Genomic DNA, 21701 nt, shown 5'->3' on the forward strand with positions numbered 1-21701 from the left:
GGGATGCCAGTGAAGCCTGTCCACACCAGCCAGGATGTCCCTGGAGATGTCTGTGACCCTGGGGCGAGCAGCAGACATCTCCCATGACAGAGCACTGCCATCTCCTGGGGACCGTGGGGATGGGTGCTCAGCCGGGGCTGGGGACAGGGATGGGGACCAGGACCAGGCACGGGCACCCCTGGCCCTCCCGCACCCCTCTCCCCGCGGTGACACTGCAGGGCCATGAGCAGGAGGCCCTCGGCGATGGACCCTGGGATGGTGGTGGCTGCAGGGTGACAGGCGGGAGGGTGGCTGTGGCTGCACATACAGCCTGGTGCACCCAGCTCAGCCCCAGCACAGCATCTTTCCCCCCCCCCCAGCTTATGGGGGAGGCCTCGGGCTTTCCAGCCAGAGGAAAAGAATCTAAAAACCCATCAACCAAGCAGCCAGGGGCCATGCTGGGGAGGAGGGCAGGGTGCCCAGGCCTGCTGGGCACTGTAGGGTCCCCCCCTCCCAGCCCCGCCACTCTGCTCACCACCTGGGGAAACTGAGGCACGCTCACAGCACACCCAAAGAGGAATGGAGGCACAAGGGAGGCGGGTCACCCCGCTCCCCGGCTTTAGGTTGTAGCATCCCAAATCACCCATCCCCCCCGTCCCCTCGTCCTCACCAGCATGAGGCAAGCGCCCGCTGACCCCAGCCCCGGCTCAACTGTGCTGGCAGCACCCCAGCCCCGGTCCGATGCCTGCATCCTTCCTGCCCGGCCGCACGGCTGCCCCCCCCCAGCGCCCCGAGCTCTGCCGGTAGCTCCTTTGCTCCCCGGGCACAGGGCTGATGTCGGAGCCTGGCGGCTTTGGGTTTTCTTCTTGGGGATTTTTGTTTTTTCCCCGCTCGCTTCCTTCCTCTGCTCCGGCCCCGCGACCTCAGCTGCCCCCGGTACTGCCAGCCCCCCCCGCGGCCCCTCAGCCCCCTGGCTCTGTGCCTGGCTCCCAGCAGCCCAAAAGTGAGTGGTGGGGGGCCCTGCCGGGGTTGCAGCTCTGCTGCCTCCTGCCCTCACTATGGCTGGGTGAACCCCAGCCCTGCTGCAGCCCCTCTGCCGTGGCATCGTGCCTGGGCAGCTCTGCAGATGCTGGGGAGCCCCCATATCCCCTTCCCCCACACCAGCACTCCAACTGCCTGTCTGGGAGGGGGGGCCCTGCAACTCACCCCCCCATGAGGACGCCCACCCTGTCCTCTACCCACAAGGACACCCAGCCTGGTGGCCAGGCTCAGCTGGGTGTCCCCAGCGAGACCCTCAGCCCCCGGGGACAGGGCTGCATCCTGGGCTGAGAGGTGGCACCGATGGCAGCAGGTGCCCAGATGCAGCAGGGCAGGGAGCACCCCGCTCCAGGGCGTTGTGCCACCCCGAAACACTACATCGCAGCCACCACGCACCCCAAAAAAACCTGACAGCCAAAAGAAACAAGGAAATACCAAGGCAGGAAAGTGGTGGAAATCCATCCCAGCATGGCTGGGCCCACTGTGGGGTCTGAATCCGGCCACCCCCAGGCCCAGGCAGCCCACGGGAGAGCCGGAGGGAAGGGATGCATGTGCAGGATACGGCTCAGATGCTGCCCACGTCTCCAGGGACACACACCCAGAGCACAAGGGTGTTCAGCAAGCGGGACGGGACTGGGGCAAGCGGGACCGGCTTGAGGACATAGCCGCAGGCTCCTTGCAGGCCGTGGATTGGGAAGCTGGGGTGAGCAGTGGGGATGCTCCCTCCCTTCCTCCGAGCACAGCATCCCGCTGCCCCGGTGGGATAAACACCCGCTTCCTGCCCTTAATCAGCTCCAGAGGGGCTGGGGGGGGGACGACGACAGGGGGGGGAGAAAAAAAAAAAAAAGAAAAAAAATCTCTGGAAAGAAAAACTCATTTCCTGCGACAGAAGAAAAAGATAAAGTCTGGGCTCATTAAAGTGAACTTTACTGGGGAGAGACGGGAAAGAGCCAAACACAATGTCCTTGAAATTTCCTCCGCAGCTCTGTCCACGAAAACAGGATAAAGCCGCTTCCGCTGTCTCTGCCGGAGCGCGCCAGGGGCGGGGGAGCGGGGCTGGGGGTTCGGCTACAGGCTGTCGAGGTGGGAGCAGACTTGCTGGAAAACCTCCTCCACAGAGCCCTCGGCGTTGAGCTGGGTGCGGAGGGGTTAGCTGGGGGGCTCACCCGAGGGGACAGCACGAGCGGAGCTCTTCCAGGGATGGATTTTGGCCGTGGGCATAGAGATCAGGACTGATTTAGGGCAAAGGGGTGTGGGGCTATCCTTGGAGGGGACTCCGTGTTGGGAACCAGAGGGGTCAAGCCCACCCCAAACGAGGTAGGACTGAGTCTTTCCCCCTTCCCTCATCACCCCCATCCACGACTTCCCCTCCCCTGGGACCACGTGCGCCCCAAGCCGTGGGGCTGGAGGGTGCCAGCGTTGGCCACGTTCCTGCTTACCTGGCGGACGATGCCTCTGCTCTTGTAGAAGGCAATGACAGGCTCGGTGGCCTTGTAGTAGGTCTCCAAACGCTTCTTGATGGTCTCCTCGTTGTCGTCCACCCGCCCGCTGGTCTCACCTCGCTTCAGCAGGCGTTTCACCATCGTCTCCTTCCCCGCGTCCACGTAGAGCAGCAGTGTGGGGGGGGCGATCTGTGGACAGAAGGGACACAGTTGTCACCACGCCAAGCCGACATGGGTCTGGTTTGGTTTGGGGAGATGGTGGTGGTGAGCGTGGGGGTCATGGATGTCCCCATGCCATCCTCTGCCTCCTTCCGCGTGGGTCGGGGGCCACTGGCACACCCCAGACCCACGTGGAAGAAGAGAGGGACACCATGGCCAAGCCCTGGCTCTCTGTCATCGCCATCACGCCAGCACTGTGGTCACCCTCTGTCAGCCTGAGGACATCCTGGAGAGATGTCCCCCCACTGCACCAGGGGCACAGGCTGTCCCCAAGGCAGGGGGACCTGCTGGCTGGGACAGTGCCCAGTTTAGACCCTGTTGGGATGGGATCTTTGCTGGGATGGGGAGGCTGGGCTGCTGGCACCATGGAGACCCTCTGCATGGATGGTGGGTGGCATGGCATGGCATGAGCCCTCACCTTCTTCTCAAACTCCTCTCCCTGCTTCACCTCGCGGGGGTAGCCGTCAATGAGGAAGCCCTTGGACACATCCGCTTTGGCCACCATGGCGTCCCGCAGCATGTCCAGCACCGTGTCCTGGGGAGGAGGGGACAGAGCTGCCAGGGCTGATTTGGGACAACGTGGCCCCCCCCCCCAGCACCCAGAGCCCCCAATCCCTGCTGCAACCTCCCCCTGGGGTGGCAGGGATGGACGTGTCCCCACGCCACATGCCAACCGTCATGGTGGTATCTGGTGTCCCCACAGCCACCCCTGCCCGCGTGCCCTGCCATGTGGCAGCCAGTGGCCGCAGGGACTCACCAGGGGCACCAGCTCGCCCTTCTCCATGATGGCCTGCAGCTTCTTGCCCCGCTCCGAGCCTGAGCTGACCTCCGCCCGCAGCAGGTCCCCCGTGGAGAGGTGGGTGTAGCCATACTTCTGCACGATCTTTTCACACTGGGTCCCTTTCCCCGAGCCGGGGCCACCTGTAAGTCACACAAGGGCCAGACATGCCCCAAGCCATGGGTAATGAGCTGGAGGGGTACGTGGAAGCAGCAGCACAGACCCACAGGAGTCCTCAGAGCCCAGTGAGATAGGGGCTGGCATTCCCAAGCCCAGCACCAGATGGATGGGGAGAGCTGCTCCTGGGATGGGCTGGGGGACACCAAGTGCTTGGGGGTGGCATGGGCTGCTGGCAATTGGCACGTGGGCACCACCACCCTGATGGCACCCAGGGCATCACCACCACATCAGCACCCAGGACATCACCATCACCCCATCAGCACCTGGACGTCACTGTCCCAATAGCACCCAGGTTGTCACGACCCCATCAGCACCCAGGACATCGCTGCCTGATGACACCCAGCAGATCACCACCCCATCCAGGACCCAGGACATCACTGTCCCATTGATACCTGGCCATCACCACCCCATTAGCACTCAGGACATGACGCCCCAGGTGTACTGTCACATCACCCCAGACACTGCCACCCCATGCCCAGCCAGAGGTGCCCTCCTGGTCCCAGCACACCCCACCGTGGCCTCGAGGAGCCAGGCTGGAGCCACGGCCACCCCACAGCACCTGGGGACAGCCGAGGTCCCACAGTTTCAGCCTCCAGCCCCAGCTCCCCAGCCCTGGGCACCGGCTGCTCCCCGCAGCCCCCACCCCAGGGGTGCAGGGGGAAAGAGTTGGGCCGTGGCCTTGATCCCACCAGCGACAGGACCCAGACACAGACTTACCCACCACGAAGATGATTTTGTGGTGCTTGAGTTTTTCTGGAGGAGGAAAAGGAAAAAAATAATTATCAAAAGCCAGAAAGCCCGTCAGGGAGTGAGGTGTCCCCGGGGGGTGCCAGATCTGGGGCAGGCATTCCGGGGGATGGAGGGGACCGATCCCAGAGCCCTGGGGGTGGGAAGGTGGAGAGGGAAGCAGCCGCATGTCCCCCTCATCCTTGTCACCTGGGCAGGTCGGGACGGCCGGGCTGGACGTGGCTGAGCACAAAGACCCCACGGCGCCTCGGCCATGGGGCTGGAATCCCACTGCTGCGTGGTGTCCCGGAGACAGTCACTGTCCACGGCTCCACCGCAGGCGGGGACCGGCCACATCCATCCCTGTGGCCGGCTTGTCACCCCGGTGGGCTACCGGGGGCTGTGGCAGGCTCAGCTTGGCACAGACACCTCGAGCGCCTGGCGCAACCCCCGGCAGTCCCTGAACCCCAGCATCGGTCTCTGGACCTGGTGGCTGTTGTGCAGATGGCACTAATCGCCCTGTCCCCTGCTGAGCACCCAGGCGCAGGGTCCCGCACCACCTGCAGGATCTGGCCCGGCCGCAGCATGGGGCGATGCTGGGGTGCGACGCCGCGGGGGGAGGCAGAGCTAAAAATAAAGCCGAGCTGCTCTGGGGCCACTCTCCCATCTCCTGATTACAGCCAGCTGAAATTTCAACTCCTCCAGCACGCAGCGATCCCCAGGGCTGGGGAAGGAGCCAAGTGGTTGGCGGGGACGGAGGGGACATGGGGCACGTGGGGGGCTGGAGGGACATGGGAGATGGACAGAGGCGAGGGAGGAAAGGAGGGGACACAGGGGAGGGATGGAAGGGGGATGGAGGACAGGGATGCAAAGGGGACCGAGGGGATGGATGCAAAGGACAAATGGGAGGGATACACGGGGGATGGAGGGGATGTGCCTAAGGAGGACAGAGGCAGGGGGGATGGAGGGGACAGATGCAGGGGGGATGGATACAAGGGGGACAGGGGGATGCGGGGGGGATGGATGCAGGGGGGATGAGGGGATGGATGTAAGGGGGATTGATGCAGGGGGGATGGATGCAAAGGGGATTGAGGGCATGGATGCAGGGGGGGGCAGATGCGGGAGGACCAAGGGGATGCATACAAAGGGGATGGATGCAAGTGGGACGGAGCACTCACCTGTCGACATGCTGTCGCAGACCAGGCACAGGAGCACTTCAGGCTGCGAGAGAAGAGTAGGATGAATAATAGCACAGCTGAGACACACAGGTCCCCAAGGCTGGGGTGCAAGGAGACAACGGCTCTCCCTTCCCTGCCATGCTGGTGCCCAGCTCCATGGCCAAGCCGGGGGTCGGGTCTTCCACCCCGCCAGTGGCGGGGCGGAAGACCTGACCCCTGGCTTGGCCCTAAAATAGGGACCTCAGGACCTCTGCGCCCACGGCCATCACCTACCTGGCTCCCGGCAGCCACCCGCCCCATCCGGCTGCGGTGAGGGCTTCCCCATGCCGGGTGACGCGCGGTGACGTTACCGGCTTCCTCCCGTGCCCTGACCACATCCCCGTGCCTGGGGTGCTGCCTGGCAGCTGGAAACCAGCTTGGGTTGACCAGTGTCACCAGGACACCAAGTGATGCAGGCAGCATCCCCCTAGCTCCCCGCGGGCTGGTTTTTGGGGGGGCGCCCTAAGGGGGGGCTTGCAGCACCCCATTGCACCCCCATCACCTTGGGGGGTGGGGGTGAGTTTGGCCACCCTGCCTGCCCGCACCCAGCCCCGCAGCACCCAACCTGCTTGGCCGCAGTGCGTCACCCCAAACCGGCTGGACGGGGTGCTGGGATGGGGCATCCTGTGGCCAAACGAGCCGGTGGCCGCTGACGAGGTTGTGTTACAGCCGGGAAAGGGCAGAGGCTAAGTATGGCCGGGCTGAAACCGGCACCGGGTCACGTCCCACATGTGCTGTGGGGCCAAAGCCTGGGATGGCACCCACGGGGTCTGGGTGGGGCTGGGAGGGTGCAGGACCCCCAGGATCCCTAATCGTGGGGAGTGCCAAGCCCCAGGACCGCTGGCACCAACCTCGGATGGGCCGTGGGGGGCTGGGGGAAGCCCTGGCCCTCGGTGTGGGCTTGGGGCCTGATCCAGCGCAGCGCTGGGCCCATGGGTGCAGGGTGAGGGTGATGTGGAGGTTCCTGGTCTTGAGGAGATGGGGAGGGGGTGCTGGCCAGGGAGCTCAGCGGGTTGGGGCTGGGGAGGGGGCTGGGGCCATAGTGTGGCCTGTGACTCCCCAGCAAAGGCCATCGCAGGACGCACCCTGGGGTGCTCCCACCAATCTCACCCCACTGCCAGCTCCAACCCACCCATCCCCATGCCCAGCCCCCACCCCATCCTATTGGCATCCAGCTCCCCCTCCCCAGGACTGGGCTGCTCCAGCACCGCTGCAATCCCTCCAGAACTCCCTGCAAGTCCCCAGCACCTATGCAATGGCTCCAGCACACCTACAAGCTTCCCAGCACCCATGCAATGGCTCCAGCACCCACGCAAGCCCCCCAGCACCCCATGCAAGCCCCCCAGCACCCCATGCAATGGCTCCAGCACCCCATGCAATGGCTCCAGCACCCCTACAAGCCCCCCAGCACCCATGCAAGTCCCCAGCACCCATGCAATGGCTCCAGCACCCCTACAAGCCCCCCGGCACCCCCCGCAAGTCTCCAGGACCTGTGCAATGCCTCCAGCACCCATGCAAGCCCCCCAGCACCCCATGCAATGCCTCCAGCACCCCTACAAGCCCCCCAGTATCCCCTGCAACGGTTCCAGTACCCATGCAAACCCCTCAGCACCGATGCCCCCAGCACCCCACGCAGACCCCTCAGCATCCCCTGCAACGCCCCGCACTGCTCCACGCCGATGCTGCCAGCCCCCCCCCGGTGGCAGGAGCCAGCCGGGCAGCATCGGCGGGCACAGACCCCCCCCCCCCCCGCCTCCATGAGCCCCCCAAAACCCGCCGGTGCCGCAATAACCCCCCTTCCCCAACAAGGCCGGGGCCGGGCGGGGCTGCGGCACCGGGGAGACCCCCCCACCCCTTACCGAGGCGGGGGCTGGTGGGGGGGGACACTGACCTCTGGGTGCGGGGCGGGCAGCTGCCTGCTGTCCTGCCCGGCTCTTTTTACCGCTATATATAGATCGCTGCCGCCGCGGTGCATGCCGGGAGCGGGGCCGCTGCCGCCCAGCGGGCAGGGGACGGGCAGGGGACGGGCAGGGGACGGGCAGGGGACGGGCAGCGGGAGCGGATCGCCCCCCCCCCCCCCCCCCGGTAGCATCGGTCCTCCTTGTGTCGGCCCGGTGGGGGGGTCCCCGGGGGCTGGGATGCCGTTAGTCCCTCCGTGGCCGAGGGGTGCGGACCCACCCCCCCCCGCCCCGTGCCTCAGTTTCCCCACCTGCGGGGGCAACCTCCACTCTGCTGGGTTTGGGGTCCCTGAGACATCCCCGCGGCTCCTCTCCCATCCCCGTCCCCATGTCCCCATCCCTGTCCCCACGTCCCCATCCCTGTCCCCATCCACCCGCAGCACCCCGGCTGGCACCCGCACCCTGCCAACCCCGGGGCAGGGGTGGGGGGGGTAAAGCCCCGGGGGTGCAGTGGCCTTACCTGCCTTTCCTCCTTCTACCGTGGCTGCAAAGACCCCGTCCCAAGGCCCCGCGACCCCAGGGCAGCTGGCTGGGGTGACACAAGTTGGGGAGGTCTCAGCTGCCACCCGCTCCAGGGCAGGCACTGGTGGGGGATGGCTCACTGCTGGGGTCAGCCGGCTGCTGGACATGGGTCCCACCTGGACACACTGGTCCCCTTCCCACATGCTCCTGAGTGCCCAGGACCAGCACCACTGCGGGCTCGGGGCAGGGGGGGGCAAGACCTCCTGTGATGGCACCGCCGGCACCCACTGCCCAGCCCCAAAAACCCAGCCCAGAGCCAGGGCCCAAGGCAACAGACTGCAGCAATATTTATTCCTGTACAAACCATTACAAAATGTGGGTGCCCTTTGGCTTCCTCTGGCACCGAGTCCCCAAAGCCCCAGCCGCAATGGGGACGGGCCACAGCCTGAGGGAAACTGAGGCACTGAGCCCTGCCGGGGCTCAGCACCCAAACACACCGTATTTAGCTGTTTTCCCCAAACCCACTTCTCCGCTGCTGAGAAATTAATAACAAAATCCACCCCCCAGCCGCAGGGTGCTGAGGAGCACTGCCAACCCCCCCGCTACATGCCCGCTTCTAAATAGTTTATAAGCGGTTAATAAATGATGAGGACCCAGTCACAGGCTGCTGCTGGCCCCTTCGTTACCACTAACGAGCAGCCCCCGCTCGCTCCTTTGGCCGGGGAACCCAAATACAAACCCCAGGACCAGAAGCAGGGGGGAAAAAACCAAAAGCCCCCAAAAACCCCCCAAAATCCCGTCAGTCAGTTAGAAAAGGTTCTGGCAGTGTGGGTGTGGGGCACAGCAGTGCTGGGAAGGGCCAGGTGTTTTTGGGGTGCCGGGGAACTGAGGGTGGTAGTGTCACCCCCATGGGGTCCCACAAAACACTGCAGGGTTCTGCGGAGGGAAGGATGCTTGTGGACCGGGATCGGGGTGCTGGGGATGGCAGAGGGGAGCTGAGCCCCAAGAGGGGTCCCCCCACCCAGGAGGCTGGGAGAAACAGTCTCTGCAGTGGCCCCAAAAGTGATGCAACCCCCAACTGAGCTGAGGGGACCCGGCCCCCCCCACCCCATGTGCTCGCAGGGGCTGCAACGCCCCTGGACCAGGATCGGGAAGGATCTCACCCCCACGCCTCCCGCCCATGGAAGGCGGGGGGGATGACACCCCAAACCCTGCACTCACCACCTGGCCCCCCCAAAAAAGAGCTCAAACCCCAACACATCCCAGGTGCGAGGAGCCACCGTGCACAACGGCGGTGGTCCCGTGGGAGGCACTCCGATGCCTGGCTCCCACTGCTCCCCGCTCCCAGGGGGATGCAGGGGAACCCCCATCCATCCCAGCTCCAGGGGTCTGCCCGGCTCGGGGTGGGGGGCAGCCCCTAGGGCCAGGTGGGGTGGGAGAAGGTGATGTTGTAGAGGCCGGCCCAGCTGGCGAAGACCCGCTTCTCGGTGATGAAGCGATGGTGGTTGCCCTTGCGGCTCCGCTCGTTGTGGATGTAGGTCGTGCACTCGTCGGGGCCCTTCGGCTCGTAGTAGTGGTAGGGCAGGCGGCGGGGCGGGGGCCGGCGGCTGCAGGGAGCGGGGGAAGCGTGGGGTGAGCCCCACGGCAAGGCCACTGGGCCGGGGCCGGGGCTCAGGGGTCTCCTTACCCGCAGTAGTTGGGTGGCACCATGCCGTAGACGTGGACAGCATCACACAGCTCCACCGCGATCACCATGGTGAACCAGCCGGTGCTGAGCCACGAGCGTGACTTCTCCCTGGGGAGGAGAAAGGGGGGTGGGGGGGCCAGATGGGGGCGAGGTGACATGGGTGACAGACACACCCCCCCCAGGGTCCCCAACCTCCTCAAGCACCCCCAGCCCAGTGCTGCAGCCCATCCCATGGAGCAGCCCCAAGAGCCAGCTCTGCCCTGGGGACCTGGAAAAAGGGGGGGGGGGACACAGTGCAGGAGGTGGCTCTGAGGTACCTGTCCTTCCCTGTCTCCCCCCGAAACAGGTCATCAAACTGCTTCATGCGGCCGGGGGAGACGACATAGGCCGTCATGTTGGGGAAGGAGGCGCTGACGCGCTGGATGATTTTCAGGAGGCTCTTCTGCATCTTGGCGGGCGGCCCCCAGAAGATGAAGATGGTCTCCGGGGTCTTGTTGACGAACTCCTGGGGCCGCTTGAGGACACGGTAGAGGCTGGAGTGGGCCACCACGCGGAAGCTGGTCTTATTGCCCACATCGACCTCGTAGCCGGTGGTGGGAGCGTCGTTCATGCGGATGGTGCACTCGGCCCCGTCGATGGCCGTGCCCAGGTGGGTGCCCAGGAGGTGGCTGGAGCTGGTGACGATGACACACTGGTGGCAGCGGGCAGTCAGGGTCTGGGGACCACAAGTGCCATGAGCAGGTGACTTTTGGTGTCACTGCGACCCAGCGGGAAGGGATGGAGCTGGGACAGGGGACAAGGGACCAACATCCCCTGCGGAGCCGCTGTCCCACCGAAAGGGATGATTTGGCCAGATGTCGGCAGAGGGCTGGATCCTGCGCCCACCGCTGAGGCCGGACCCTGCCATCCAGCTCGTACCTTGTTCCCGCAGACGGGCAGGTACCCGCTTTTCACCCCCCACTTCTTGAGGTCGGGGGGGCCGGCGGGCTCTGCCCCGCAGGCGGCTGTAGGGGAAGACCTCGCTCCCGCTGCCGGAGCTGTAGATGATCAGCAACATGATCAGGGCAAAGAGGACCCCCAGGGCGGCGGCGCGCTGGCTCTGCGGGTGGGGGGAGAGCGTCAGCCGCTGCCCCCACCCCGCGGGTGTCAGCATCTGGCCCCGCTCCCGGCAGCATCTCCAGCGGGATGCCCTGTGTCCCCAGGGAGATGCCTGCTGTCCCCTGGGCGATGCCCCGGCACTCACCGTGCTGCCACTCATGTCTTTGTGCCGGCCTCAGCGCACAGCGATCGCCGGCGTCCCGCGAGCACCTGCAAGGCACACGGTCAGCACCAGTGCCGTCCCCTTGCCACCGCGCTTTGGCTCCTGTCCCCAGACTGCCAGGATGGCGGGGATACGGGATGAGCCACTGGGCAGCCCGGCTTGGCTGTGCCGGAGCAGAGCACCAGGGGGCAGGTGCCCAGCTGGACCCCCGGCTCCCCCTTTCAAGGGGAGGACAAGCCCCCGGCACTGGTGCGGGGAAGGGAAACGCTGTGGGCAGAGGCCGGGAGGGCTCTGCGGTGCGGAGGAACCGAACCCGGCCACAGCTCGTGCCGGGGAGATCCCCACGGCAGGTTGAGCTCCCGGGAGGGATTATCCTGCCCCGGCGGGGCCAAAGCCACTCAAACCCGCAGGGTCAGGGAGGGTAAACCTGCCGCTCGTGCGGTGAAATCCCATTAAAACAACCACCGTGGAGGCTCGGATCGGGGGGGGGGGGGGAGCAGGGAACTGAGACCTGCCCAACTCAGTTCATGCATGGGCTTAAATCCAGCCAGAGCTGGCAGGGACCTCTCCAGCCCCGGAGCCCAAGGCATGTGGGGTGCACCCTGGGTGCTCACCCCTGGGGGAACCTGCTCTAACCTCCACTCACCTGGGCTCACAAAAATGGACTGACTCAATTTATTTTTCAAAGTCCTCATTAGTGAGTCACGGCTGCTCCTGGAGTACTCAGAGCAATTAGAAATAAAAAATAAAAAAAAATTGAAGCCTCTTTACTAATTGCCCTGAGGGGAGCAGGGATGGGAAATTATGCAGCAGCCTGGGTTCAACCCTCGGGGGGACCGGGGACCCCGAAGTGCTCTCAGGGCCGGTGTCAATGCCTGGGAAGGTGCCAACCCACCCGGGGAGACCAGGCAATGGCCTGGCACGTTGGTGCAAAGGGGTCTCGCCGTGCCCAGGCTGGGGAGCGGCACCGGGACCCCCGGCGGGGAGCAGAGCCGGGACTCCTCCTGCTGCACCCCGCTTTGCTCCTTCCATAGCGCTCAGGCCACGGGTGACCCCCCAGCGGGGACCCCGCGGGCCTTACCTGGGCGGGGGGCTCTCATCTGCAGCGGGCTGGGAGCGGCGCGGGGGGGTCCGTCCTCTCCTCCTCCGCCCCGTGGGCTGCGGGGGGCTGCCAGGCCCCTCCGGCGAGCACGGCCATGGCGACTCCCCGGGGGTCACATCGCTGCTCTGCCGGGGAAGGGCTCATGCAGACCCGCTCCCCCCCACCCCCCTCCCTGCACCGCGGGGGTGCAAATCCCGCTGCACCCCCATGTGCCGGTGCTCCGCCAGCCCCGGATGCAAACCCGCCTGCATCCCGGGAAGTGAAAAGCCTCCCCCGGCCCCCCGGCGTGCAAACCTTCCTCCACTCCTACGAGCAAATTCTCCCCCACGCCGGCATGCAACCCCCCCCTCCGCTCCCGGGGGTGCAACACCCTGCTCCCGGGGGTGCAGCCCTCACCCACCCCGGGGTGCAGCCCCGCATCCCTGGAAGCGCCAGCCCTCCCCGGCAGCCCCGCTTTGCAGGAACCGGGCAGGCCGGAGCCCGGCCGCATCCAGGCGGGGAGGAGCCGGCCCCTTCCCCGCGCACCAGCACGGTGCGCGCCTCCCCCCCCCCCCCAATCCACCGTGCACCGGAGCCGCGGGGCGGGGACCGCTCCTCCGGCCGGCCACGGAGCCGTTCCGTCCCCCGTACCGGCTAAACGGGCCCGGAGGGAAAGCACCGGGTCCACCGACCGCTCCGCTCCGCAGTGCGCCGCGATGCCGCCGCCGCTGCTGCTGCTGCCGCCCGGCCGGGGGCCGCCGCCGCCGCGCGCGCACGGAGCCCCGGGAGCCGCGCGCCGCCCGGGGCCGGGGAGCGCCCGCGGGGGTCCTAGCGCCGCCCTCCCCGCGTCGGGCCCCGACGGGGCAGGTCGGGGTTGCTCCCGCTCCTGCCGCCTGGCCCGTCCCAACCCCGAGGGCACCGGTGCGGGTAGCGGAGGCGGGGGGGGAAGCGGCAGCGCTGCCCGCCAGTGCCAGGAGCAGCACGTGGTGCCTGACCCGGTGCCGGGCGCAGGGCCACATTGTTGGGATGCCGCGGCCTCTCCCGTGCCGGCCGGGCAGCCCAGGGCCCCTCTCTGGGGGATTTTGTGGGGCAAGGAGGGGGTTCCACCGGTGACGGGGACCTACATCCCCGCTGCGGTGGCTAATGCCTGTCGAGAAGGATTTTGGCTCTGCTGTGCTAGTGCTGCCCTTCGCTGCGTGGGGTTGTGGCAGCTGGAGCACCCAACAAAGAGCTCCACGGGTGTCTTCTGTTCACACTCGCCTGCGGGAAGCTGTCCCGGCAGCAGCCCCAAGTCCCAGCCGACTCACTTCTCGCTTGACCCCAGCACTTGGCCTCAGCTGAAACAGGAGTGAACATGGATCCGTCTGCCCCACCTGCCCACCCCTGGCCCCCCAGACACCGCCAGGCCCACCCAAACATGTGGCATCTGTTACGGGTTCAAAGAGCCGCTATGGCAGCTCCGTGGAGCTGGGCTCAGGGCCTCACGCGTGCCCCATCTCTCCAGGGACACAGGAGCTGGCAGCCATCCTGCCTGCGGCCCGGCAGCAGTGAGCCCTGTGGGGCTGAGGATCACCCTGGACCCAGCACGGAATCCCCACCAGGCCAGTGCCCATCCTGCAGAGACACAGCTGCCGGTTCCCAAATAATCTCGGCCGTTGGCATTCAGCACCCTCCTCCATGCTCAGGCTCAGCTCTACCCCCTCGTCACCTCCCCCTCTTATTTTTAGCCTGGCAGGGGAGTGGGACGCTGGCAGCCTTGCGACCAGCTGCCATCCCCTGTCCCCACGTCCCACAGCTGTAAGGGGCACAGCACGGGGCACCACTGAGTTAAAAGCACTTTAATGGCCACATTTGCTTTGGTCTGAATCCAAGGGCACTTGTGACAAGGCAACTCGGAGCTCCCAGGGCACTCATGGCCCCTGAGCTTCCCGGCTTGGGGGCAAAGGGCAGCTGGAGCCACAGGGACCTGCCCGGGGGCAGCAGGACAGGGGGGCCAGGACCCGGCTCCCCGCACTCCACACCCAGTGCCAGGTCTCAGGGCAGGGGTCATGGCGAAGCTTCATCCCTGGGAGAAGCACTGGCTTGTGGCCCTGGCGGGGCCGAGCTCTCCTGCCCTGTGTCACGCTGGAGCCCAGCAGCGTGAATGTTTAATCCAGCATTAAATATTCATCCCAGTAGAGCAAGAGGAAAACCTTTGTGGTCGCCCTGGGTCCATCTGGGCAAGCGCTCGGAGCCAATGGGACTCCATGAGTCCAGCTCACACACCTCGTGCACTGATAGAAGGGGTCCCAGCCCACCCACCGGCTTTCAGAACTGGCCCTGCCGCTGCGGAGAGGGACACTCCCTGCTCCGGGGCTCGGCAAAAAGCTTTCAACCGTGGCACCAGCAGAACAGAGACGCATCATTGCAGGATGAGAGCCACCCTGCCGCCGGGGTGCCCGCTGCCTCGCCCCACGGCTGGTGCCCTACCCGCCTGCCCAGGAGGGGTGGGTGAAGACGATGTTCCTCCTCTTGGACCAGCGGGAGAAGATGGCTTTCTCGGTGATGAAGCGGTGCCCAGCACGGCGGGCTCGCTCGTGCACCAGGTACATCCTGCACTCGTCCAGCCGGCCCTTCTCAAAGTAGTGGTAGGGCACACTTGAGTGGTTCTTCTCCCTGGTGGGAGGGGACGGGGTGGGCGCGGGGCTTGGGGGGACACCGGACCACACCGCGCCTGCCCCCACCGCTCCCCACGCACCTGCAGTAGCTGTCGCTGACCATGCCGAAGACGCAGATCTGCTCACACAGCTCCATGGCCAGGATCATGGTGAACCAGCCCGTGCTTAGGAAGGAGCCGGACTTCATCCTGCAAAGCACCCCGGCCGCGCTGGAGCGGGTGGCACGGTGCTGCCGTCCCAGCCGGGCTATGGGTGCCCAATGGGGGAGGACAGGTTCTACGGTGGGGGGACCCGACCGGGGCTCCTCGGGAGCCAGCGGTACCTGTTCTTCCCTGTCTCGTTCTGGAAGATGTCGTCACAATACGCCATCTTCTCCTCCGTCAGGGTGTAGATCTGCAGGCGGGGGTACGTCTCCATCACATTCAGCAGCACCTGGTAGGTGGTGCCCACCTTCTCCCGGTTCATCTTCTTTGCCGGCCCCCAGATGATGTAGAGGGTCTCCTGGGACTGCTGGAAGAAGTAAGGCTGGTTCCTCAGCAGCAGCGGGACGCTGGTGTGCGACACCACCCGGATGGTGCTCCGTGCCCCCACATCCTCCTCGTAGCCGACGGTGGGGGCATGGTTCATGCGCAGGACGCACTCCTGCCGGTCGATGGCCCGTCCCAGGCGCGAGCCCAGCATCTGCCCCGAGCTGGAAACGACGGCGCAGCGGCGGCACAGCGGTCGCTCCAGTGGCTGCGGGGAGATGCGCCGTCAGCAGCCGGGTCCCCCTTCCCTCCCACAGCAGCCGGACACACCGCAGCCCCATCCGCCCTTCCCTAAGGAAGGGGAAACTGAGGCACGGGTGGGTCGAGCTGCCCCACCAGCCCCAGCGCTGCCCCATCCCCACGCACCTTCCCGTCGGGGACGCGGCTGTACCCCTGGAAGCTGAGGACGTCGGGTGCCACTGGGCTGCCCCGCTCCCCCGGGGCCCGGCAGCAGGGCCGCAGGCAGGCGTGGGAGCACAGCAGGACGTACAGCGTGGCCACCACCGCCACGCACACCAGCGTTAGGAAGAGCCGGACCTGGAAGCGGAACGGGAGATGTTTCTCCAGGCCTGGCGTCGGGCGCCGTGAGGCTCGAGCAGCCCCCCCGGAGGAGGGTGGTCGGGCCCGGCTCTGCTGACGGTGGGGGGGGGGGGGGGGGCCGGGCTGCAGCGAGGAGCCGCAGCGGGGAGCGCCGGCTGCCTGGGCCTCGCTCACTTCCTGCAGGCAGCGGGGGCCCACGCGGCTCCGCGCTGCCTGCGGGGACCGGCAGCTGCCAGGCTGCGCCCTCCCCGCCCACCCCCGCACCGCTTTCGGGCCGAGCGGCACCCCCCCCCCCCCCGGCCCCTCGCTTCCCCCCCCGCGCCCTCCGTCCCAGCGGGTACTCACCAGCGTCTTCATCCTCGGGGGGGGGGACGAGGGCCTGGCGGGTCGCCCGGCGGGGTCCGGGGGGGTCACCCAGAGGGTGGGGGCTCGCACCCTGCACGCAGAGCGGGCTCAGCGGCGGCACCGGGCGAGCGGGGTGCAGGGGACCCCCGAGGGTGGGGTCTCCCAGCGGCCCCCCACCCCTGTACCCCAACGCCCAGCCCGACCCCCCCCCCCATGCCGTGTGCCGGGATCCCCCCGAGTCTCGGACCTCCCCACGCCCCGGCCCCCCCCCCCCCCGTGCCCACCGTCCTGCCGCGGGGCCCCGCGGGTGCCGCCCCCCCTCCACCCCGGGCAGGGGCGGCCCCTCGGAGCGGCCCCCCCAGCCCCCGGTACCGGCCCCACTCACCGCGCCGGGAGCCCCCGCGGCGGTGCCGCTCCCCGGCCCCCAGGGCCGCCGCCGGGTCCCGCATCCCGGCCGGGCGGCACCGGGCAGGGGCTGGCGGGGCGGGGCGGAGCGGAGCCGAGCGGGCACTGCCGGGACCGGGACCGCCCCCGCCCGCCCCGGCTCCTCCGGGGACGCGCCCGCAGCCCAGCACCGGGACCGTCCCCGGCACCCATCCCCTGCGTCCTGCAACCAGCCGTCCCGGTACCGGGCCCAGCACCCACCCTGTGTGCTCCGGTACCGACCCCGGCACCCGTTTCTCTGCTCTGCCCTCTCAGGCTTCCCTCCAGCCTGAGGGTCCCTGCAGCCACCCCCCGTGTCCCAAAGCCCCTTCCTCACCTCTAGCACCCAAACATGCCGGGCCCTGGCATGGTGGGAACAGCCCAGGGGCCAAAATGATCCAAAATGGCTCAGGAGCCAGGCCAGGGCAGGCAGGGAGGCCTTTTGGTACCCTGGTCCCCCCATGGTCCTGGGGACCACCCGTCACCCACAGCCCCTCATGCCAGGGCCAAGCTGCTGAGCACCTGTGAGAAATGTCTCCAGAGTGAGCTGCCTGCTGCCCACCTGCCCGGGGGGGGGGGATACTGGACTTTGCTTTCTCCCACTGTTGACAAAGAAATATGAGAAGTAACCCTGAAACTGGTCCCAATCCTGTCCTCTGCAGGCTTCGACCAGGAGGGGAGAGGAGGTGACAGGGACGCCGCAGGAAGCAGTGCCTGGGGGGCACACCTGGAGTTGCTCAGAGACATGACTGAATCTTTCCCCCTTTTGTCTCCCCCTGCCCCAGCTCAAACTCACCTTCCCCGGACAGGCTGAGCCACGCACATCCAGCACCAGCAGGCGAGGGGCTGGGAAGGTGAGCGAGGGATTCCTCACTGGGAGAAGGGGCAGCAGCAAGACACAGGCAAGGTTAAACAGGGGGATGGAGGACTCGGCCTCGGGGAGGGCGCAGTGACAGGCAAGCGGGGCGGGTGTGCAGCCTGGCACGGGCAGGCAGCCTCTGCAAGAGCTGGAAACAAACCTCCAGCTGGAGCCTCGTCTCTGGCCCACCCACCGGCTCCAGTCACGCAGCAGGTTAAACCGCAGCCAGGTTCAGCCCAAGACCTGCAGCACCTGGGGTGCCCCTGAACCACCAGCATCACCCCCCAGGAGGACAGGAGATGATGGGACACGCTGCTGTCTGGTAGGGAAAGTTCACAGTACATGCAAGAAGGATCACAGCACCCCAAATCTGCCCTCCTTTGCCGGAGCCACTCCAGGCAGGGTAAAGCAGTCCCCCAAGTACAGCAGAGCCAGCACAAGGCTGGGTATGACCGGCCAGATTCTATCTGGCTCTTCCCTGCCTGGCCCCACCGGCCAGACAGGGTTCCCGTCAGGACCTTCCCCAGCACGGCATCAGGTGCTGCCAGGGCCATGCAGCAGAAACCATTCCGGCAGGCCGTCAGTACCCCCCTCGGCACAGGCAGAGGACAGGGACCGAGACCTTGTGGACCTTTATTGAGGGTGATCCTGCTCGCTGCGGTCTGGGGGAGCCGCGAGGGCACCACACCTCGGGGCAGCGGCTGCTGCCAGCAGACGAAACCCCAGGGGGAAAGGACAGGGTGCCACCACACCTGCCTGCTCAGCCCCAGCCCAGCTGGCAGACAGGACCTTGTCCAGGGGCAGGAACCCAGCCAGCAGCTGACAGCTGTGATGGGAACTGCACCCTGAACGCTTCCTTGTGACCCAGGACATCTCCTCGCCACCCCCTCAGCTGGATGACTGCATGAGGGGACGCAGAGGGCAGCCGTGGCACTGTCCCTGCATCCTCTGCATGCCCGGCCTCACAGGGGTCCCTCTTTAGAAAGGTAGGAGCCCACCAGCACCACAATTAGCCCTTCCAGCAGGCAAATGGAGAATGCAAGCCTGCCTTTTCCAAGCCCAAAGTCTCATTTCTTTCCCCTCAAACTTGAACGAAATTAAAAAAAACCCCACAAACCATATGTAAACATTTAAAAAACCCCAGAAGGAACAAACTACTGGACACAGCAAGAGCAGAGGGGAAGGATTACCCAGAGGCCAAGCAGCAGGCAGGGCTTGACTTGCACTCTGGTAGTTACAGCTGCTGGACCCCAACAGCTCCTCTAGCCAGCACGGTCCGAAGCACAGCTGATACAGGCAGACCCAGCTGGGGAGCAGGTCCCTCACAGCCGGGGCTCTGGTCCCTCTCTCAATGAGCCCCCAGAGGTCAGTTTTGCTTCCCTTTGGTCAGTAAGTTGTAAACTACAGAAGGCTTCATCTCTGCAGGAAGGAACGTGGGAGAGCGCAGCCAGTTCGGCGCCGAGCGCTCCAGAGGAGGCGTCTGCCCGGTGCTGCAGGCAAAGTCTTTTCCTGGCTACGATGCCGCAGGGTGGGCGCCTTCTCCTCATCGTTCTCAGCTGGGCCTTCATTCTGATTTCTTCACAGGTTTCCTGCTCTTCCACATCACAACCATTATGAAAACACCTACCACGAGAGAGAGAGGAGATTCAGCTGGAAAACTTCTAATTACAGGCTCTTTTAAAACACATTGTAGTGAGAAACAGAACCTCAGCAGAGTGAGGAAGAAACAATTCCACTGTCCAGAGGTTCAATCAGCCAAAGTTGCACACAAACACATGCCCCGAGAGCCCGTGCCAGGCTAAGCTACAGCAGTAGCCACAGAGAGCATGTCATGAGCGTCACACGTTAGCTAACCCCCTAGCAACGCTCTTCTCTCTTCCCAATTTAGAAGCTTCTAATTAGAACAACAGAAATAACACTCACCTATAAATAGCAGCAGCAGCAACCCGGCCACCATGGGGATGATAACTGCATACTCCCTAGGCAAGAAGTACCGGTGGATTCCGTGGTCGCTGTCGATGAAGGGCTGCAGGAGACAGAGAGGGGAGTCAGCAGGTAGGCACAACACCAGGGCAAGTCCCCGACACCTGCAGCCTCGTGGTTTCGAAAGCAGGATGGAAATATCAGGCGTGAGGAGATAGCTAAAAAAAGGGTGCCCAGACCCGCATGTGGCTCAGCCTACAGCTGCAGGGATGCGACAGTGGGCGGGCAGTGAAGGCTTCAGCGCTCAGCAGACAACGAGGGGCAGCTACACAAGGCTGGCACAGGGGTCCTGCAGCACTGGGGTCTCAGGGTGGGCACGGCTGCCGGCCCGCTTGGTGCTGAAGACAGCAAATCCCCAGGGCAGGACTCTCTGCCCTGCAGAAGGAAGCAGATGATAGCGGCTCTGCTTTATGGCGATGCCGCCAGGATCCGTCCCTCTGCGGAAGCCAGTGGAAGGCTTTGGACACTAGAGAGCAGTGTAAGGATTCCTACACAGCAGCGAGCACACCTACGTGCTCCCAGGACTACAGACCTGTATAAACATGTATCAGACAATGAAGTAAGCAGACACAAGAGGGGAATTAAAAAATCTGAGGTTAGAGGGGAAGCTACCAGGAGTTCAGACATCAGCCCAGGGCTGAACTAGGCCTCTCGTACCTGGAAAGCTCAGGAGGAGATATTTCTTTCCAGGAAGAAAACCACTAATGATCCCAGCTGATGTGTCCCTAGAAGTGGGTGAACTATCAGACTCACAATCACTTTTCCAGAGCTCTGCATTCCCTAAACTCTTCTCCTCCCTAGCGGGCTCCAGATTTGATAAGTCACCTTTTTTTATGCTTCCTTCTGTGATCTCCCACCAGAACCAGGAATCTGGGGGCCTGCAAACGTGAACACCAATGACAACACCTCCAGAGGGACCAGGCTTCAGCTCTCGCTGACAGCTTGAGTGAGCCCTGGATCTTACACCGGCCAGGTCAGCCTGCCTGAGAACAGCAGGGCAGGCGGCACGATCAAAGCTTGGTCTCGCCCAGGCAAGGGTGGGCACACCCAGAAGGGGCAAGGGCTGTGCCAGCAAACAGAGGAAGCTCTGCCCTGAAATTTTTAACCACAAAGCTGGCCAGGCAGAGTCCTTCAGGCACACGGACACATCAGCACCTAAACAAAGCCTACGCAAACACCTGAGTGTGAAGTGACTGGGATTGTAATGGCCAGAGGAGCCCCGTACCAGTACGATGATCCAGAGGGTGTAGTAAACAAAGAGGACGAGGCTGAAAGCAACCAAACCGAATCCAACCAGCTGGTCTGTTGCTGTGGCCTGCAAAGGGAGAGAGAGTCAGTGCGGGATCCGCACGCTGCAGCATCTGCGCAGGAACGGTTAACGGGCACCTGCTGTTTGCTCAGCCCCGGGTTACGAGAATGCACCGCGGCGGGACCGAAACACGGAGGGGAGGGGAGTGGGGGGTGAGAGCCCCTGCGGCAGAAATAACCCCCCGTGAGGGCCGCAGGGAGAACGGCCGGGCCCTGCTGCTGGGAGCGCTCCCGGAGCTCCCGCCCGGCCGCGCCGGTTCACACCCCGCGGGTCTGGCCCAGTCCTCCCAAGTACCGGCCCCGGCAAGGCCCCAGGAGGCGGCCGGGGCCCAGCCTGCCCCGCCGGGGGCGGGTAGCCAGGAGGCCCCGGGCTGGCTCCCGGCCGCCATTTCAGCCCGAGCACCGCCACGTTAACGGTCCGAGCAGGGACACGCCGCGGGCCGCCGCCGCCTCCGGAGGAGCCCCGGGCCCGTCCCGGCGCCGTCGACGCACCCGACCCCACTCACCATGGCGACTGGCAGCCCCGGCCTCCCTCCCCGCCAGCACCGTCCTTCCGGGAGCGACCACCAATCAGAGCGCCGTGCGCCAGCCACGCCCTCCCCGCCGCCGGAAGTGACCAATCAGCGCGGCAGGCTTGTGGGAAGCGTGGCGGGGGGCGGCTCGCCCGGAGCATGACGGGAGACGTAGTCCCGCGGCGGGAGCGGCGGCCCGGCCCGCAGCGCCGGGGCTCGGCCTTCGCGGTGGGGAGAGGCGGGGGGGGACCGGGCGGTGCGGGGGCTGTGCTGGGCTTCACCGAACCCCGCCGGGGAAGGGAGAGGGCGGCCGCTGCAGCCCCCCGGCCCCGCGTTAGCTCCCACTGGGGTCCATGGGTGGGGCCCTGAGCAGCGGAAGGCGAGGCGGGTTGTGAAAGAAATGAAATTCCCAGAAACTCCACTTTGCGTCAGCAGCGTTTAGAGATTTGTCCAGGGTTTGGCGCCGTGTTGGGCAGCCCTTCCCTCCCGGGGCCCTGGCACGGAGGGTAAACGCCTGAC

The 21701-nt window shown here is 65.7% G+C and overlaps 4 protein-coding genes across 7 annotated transcripts; all 4 read right to left on the reverse strand.

The window, feature by feature from the left end:
• Window positions 1–1928: 1928 nt before the first annotated feature.
• On the reverse strand, window positions 1929–7573 carry AK1 (adenylate kinase 1). Of its 3 annotated transcripts, none has more exons than XM_052815804.1 (7): window positions 7471–7573; window positions 5541–5583; window positions 4354–4389; window positions 3436–3599; window positions 3097–3213; window positions 2457–2648; window positions 1929–2151 (listed from the first exon to the last, which is right to left on the reverse strand). In XM_052815804.1, exons 1-7 carry the CDS (start codon window positions 7552–7554, stop codon window positions 2086–2088), a joined length of 702 nt encoding a protein of 233 aa, XP_052671764.1. In that variant the 5' UTR covers window positions 7555–7573; the 3' UTR covers window positions 1929–2085. The 3 variants fall into 3 exon arrangements, with proteins under 3 accessions (XP_052671764.1, XP_052671765.1, XP_052671763.1); XM_052815805.1 differs by having other exon boundaries at window positions 7439–7511; XM_052815803.1 differs by lacking the exon at window positions 7471–7573 and adding an exon at window positions 5814–6017.
• Window positions 7574–8321: 748 nt separating this feature from the next.
• Window positions 8322–12769, reverse strand: ST6GALNAC6 (ST6 N-acetylgalactosaminide alpha-2,6-sialyltransferase 6). Its single transcript, XM_052815276.1, is given in 9 exon segments — window positions 8322–9606; window positions 9687–9794; window positions 10004–10401; window positions 10605–10664; window positions 10666–10785; window positions 10930–10994; window positions 11594–11661; window positions 12029–12174; window positions 12680–12769. Coding segments are annotated over 6 exon segments (891 nt in total). The 5' UTR covers window positions 10945–10994; window positions 11594–11661; window positions 12029–12174; window positions 12680–12769; the 3' UTR covers window positions 8322–9416.
• Window positions 12770–13851: 1082 nt separating this feature from the next.
• On the reverse strand, window positions 13852–16602 carry ST6GALNAC4 (ST6 N-acetylgalactosaminide alpha-2,6-sialyltransferase 4). 2 transcript variants are annotated; one of them, XM_052815274.1, is made up of 6 exons: window positions 16483–16602; window positions 16098–16188; window positions 15579–15749; window positions 15008–15420; window positions 14766–14873; window positions 13852–14683 (listed from the first exon to the last, which is right to left on the reverse strand). In XM_052815274.1, exons 2-6 carry the CDS (start codon window positions 16107–16109, stop codon window positions 14494–14496), a joined length of 894 nt encoding a protein of 297 aa, XP_052671234.1. In that variant the 5' UTR covers window positions 16110–16188; window positions 16483–16602; the 3' UTR covers window positions 13852–14493. The 2 variants fall into 2 exon arrangements, with proteins under 2 accessions (XP_052671234.1, XP_052671235.1); XM_052815275.1 differs by lacking the exon at window positions 16098–16188 and having other exon boundaries at window positions 16483–16552.
• Window positions 16603–17994: 1392 nt separating this feature from the next.
• DPM2 (dolichyl-phosphate mannosyltransferase subunit 2, regulatory) lies at window positions 17995–21244 on the reverse strand. Its single transcript, XM_052815277.1, has 4 exons — window positions 21177–21244; window positions 20588–20677; window positions 19303–19405; window positions 17995–19002 (listed from the first exon to the last, which is right to left on the reverse strand). The coding sequence occupies exons 1-4, from the start codon at window positions 21177–21179 to the stop codon at window positions 18944–18946; spliced, it is 255 nt and encodes an 84-aa protein (XP_052671237.1). The 5' UTR covers window positions 21180–21244; the 3' UTR covers window positions 17995–18943.
• Window positions 21245–21701: the final 457 nt, after the last annotated feature.

This window comes from Harpia harpyja, chromosome 19 (assembly GCF_026419915.1).
Source record: "Harpia harpyja isolate bHarHar1 chromosome 19, bHarHar1 primary haplotype, whole genome shotgun sequence".
Classification (NCBI taxonomy): domain Eukaryota; kingdom Metazoa; phylum Chordata; class Aves; order Accipitriformes; family Accipitridae; genus Harpia; species Harpia harpyja.

Bases quoted from the DNA above. Each gene is read 5' to 3' on its own strand.
- ST6GALNAC4 (XM_052815274.1), bottom strand. The intron at 15,421-15,578 runs GTGCGTGGGGAT...ATCTCCCCGCAG, and splicing joins GCCGCGTCCCCGACGGGAAG to CCACTGGAGCGACCGCTGTG. The intron at 14,684-14,765 runs GTGCGTGGGGAG...CCCTCCCACCAG, and splicing joins GTCAGCGACAGCTACTGCAG to GGAGAAGAACCACTCAAGTG.
- AK1 (XM_052815803.1), bottom strand. From the start codon at position 6,002: ATGCTGCCTGCATCACTTGGTGTCCTGGTGACACTGGTCAACCCAAGC. The intron at 5,584-5,813 runs GTAGGTGATGGC...CTTCTCTCGCAG, and splicing joins GGGTGGCTGCCGGGAGCCAG to CCTGAAGTGCTCCTGTGCCT. The intron at 2,152-2,456 runs GTAAGCAGGAAC...CTCCGCACCCAG, and splicing joins GCAGAGGCATCGTCCGCCAG to CTCAACGCCGAGGGCTCTGT.
- DPM2 (XM_052815277.1), bottom strand. The intron at 19,406-20,587 runs GTACGGGGCTCC...TGTCTCCTGCAG, and splicing joins CCCTCTGGATCATCGTACTG to CCCTTCATCGACAGCGACCA. The intron at 19,003-19,302 runs GTGAGTGTTATT...CTCTCGTGGTAG, and splicing joins GCTGCTGCTGCTATTTATAG to GTGTTTTCATAATGGTTGTG.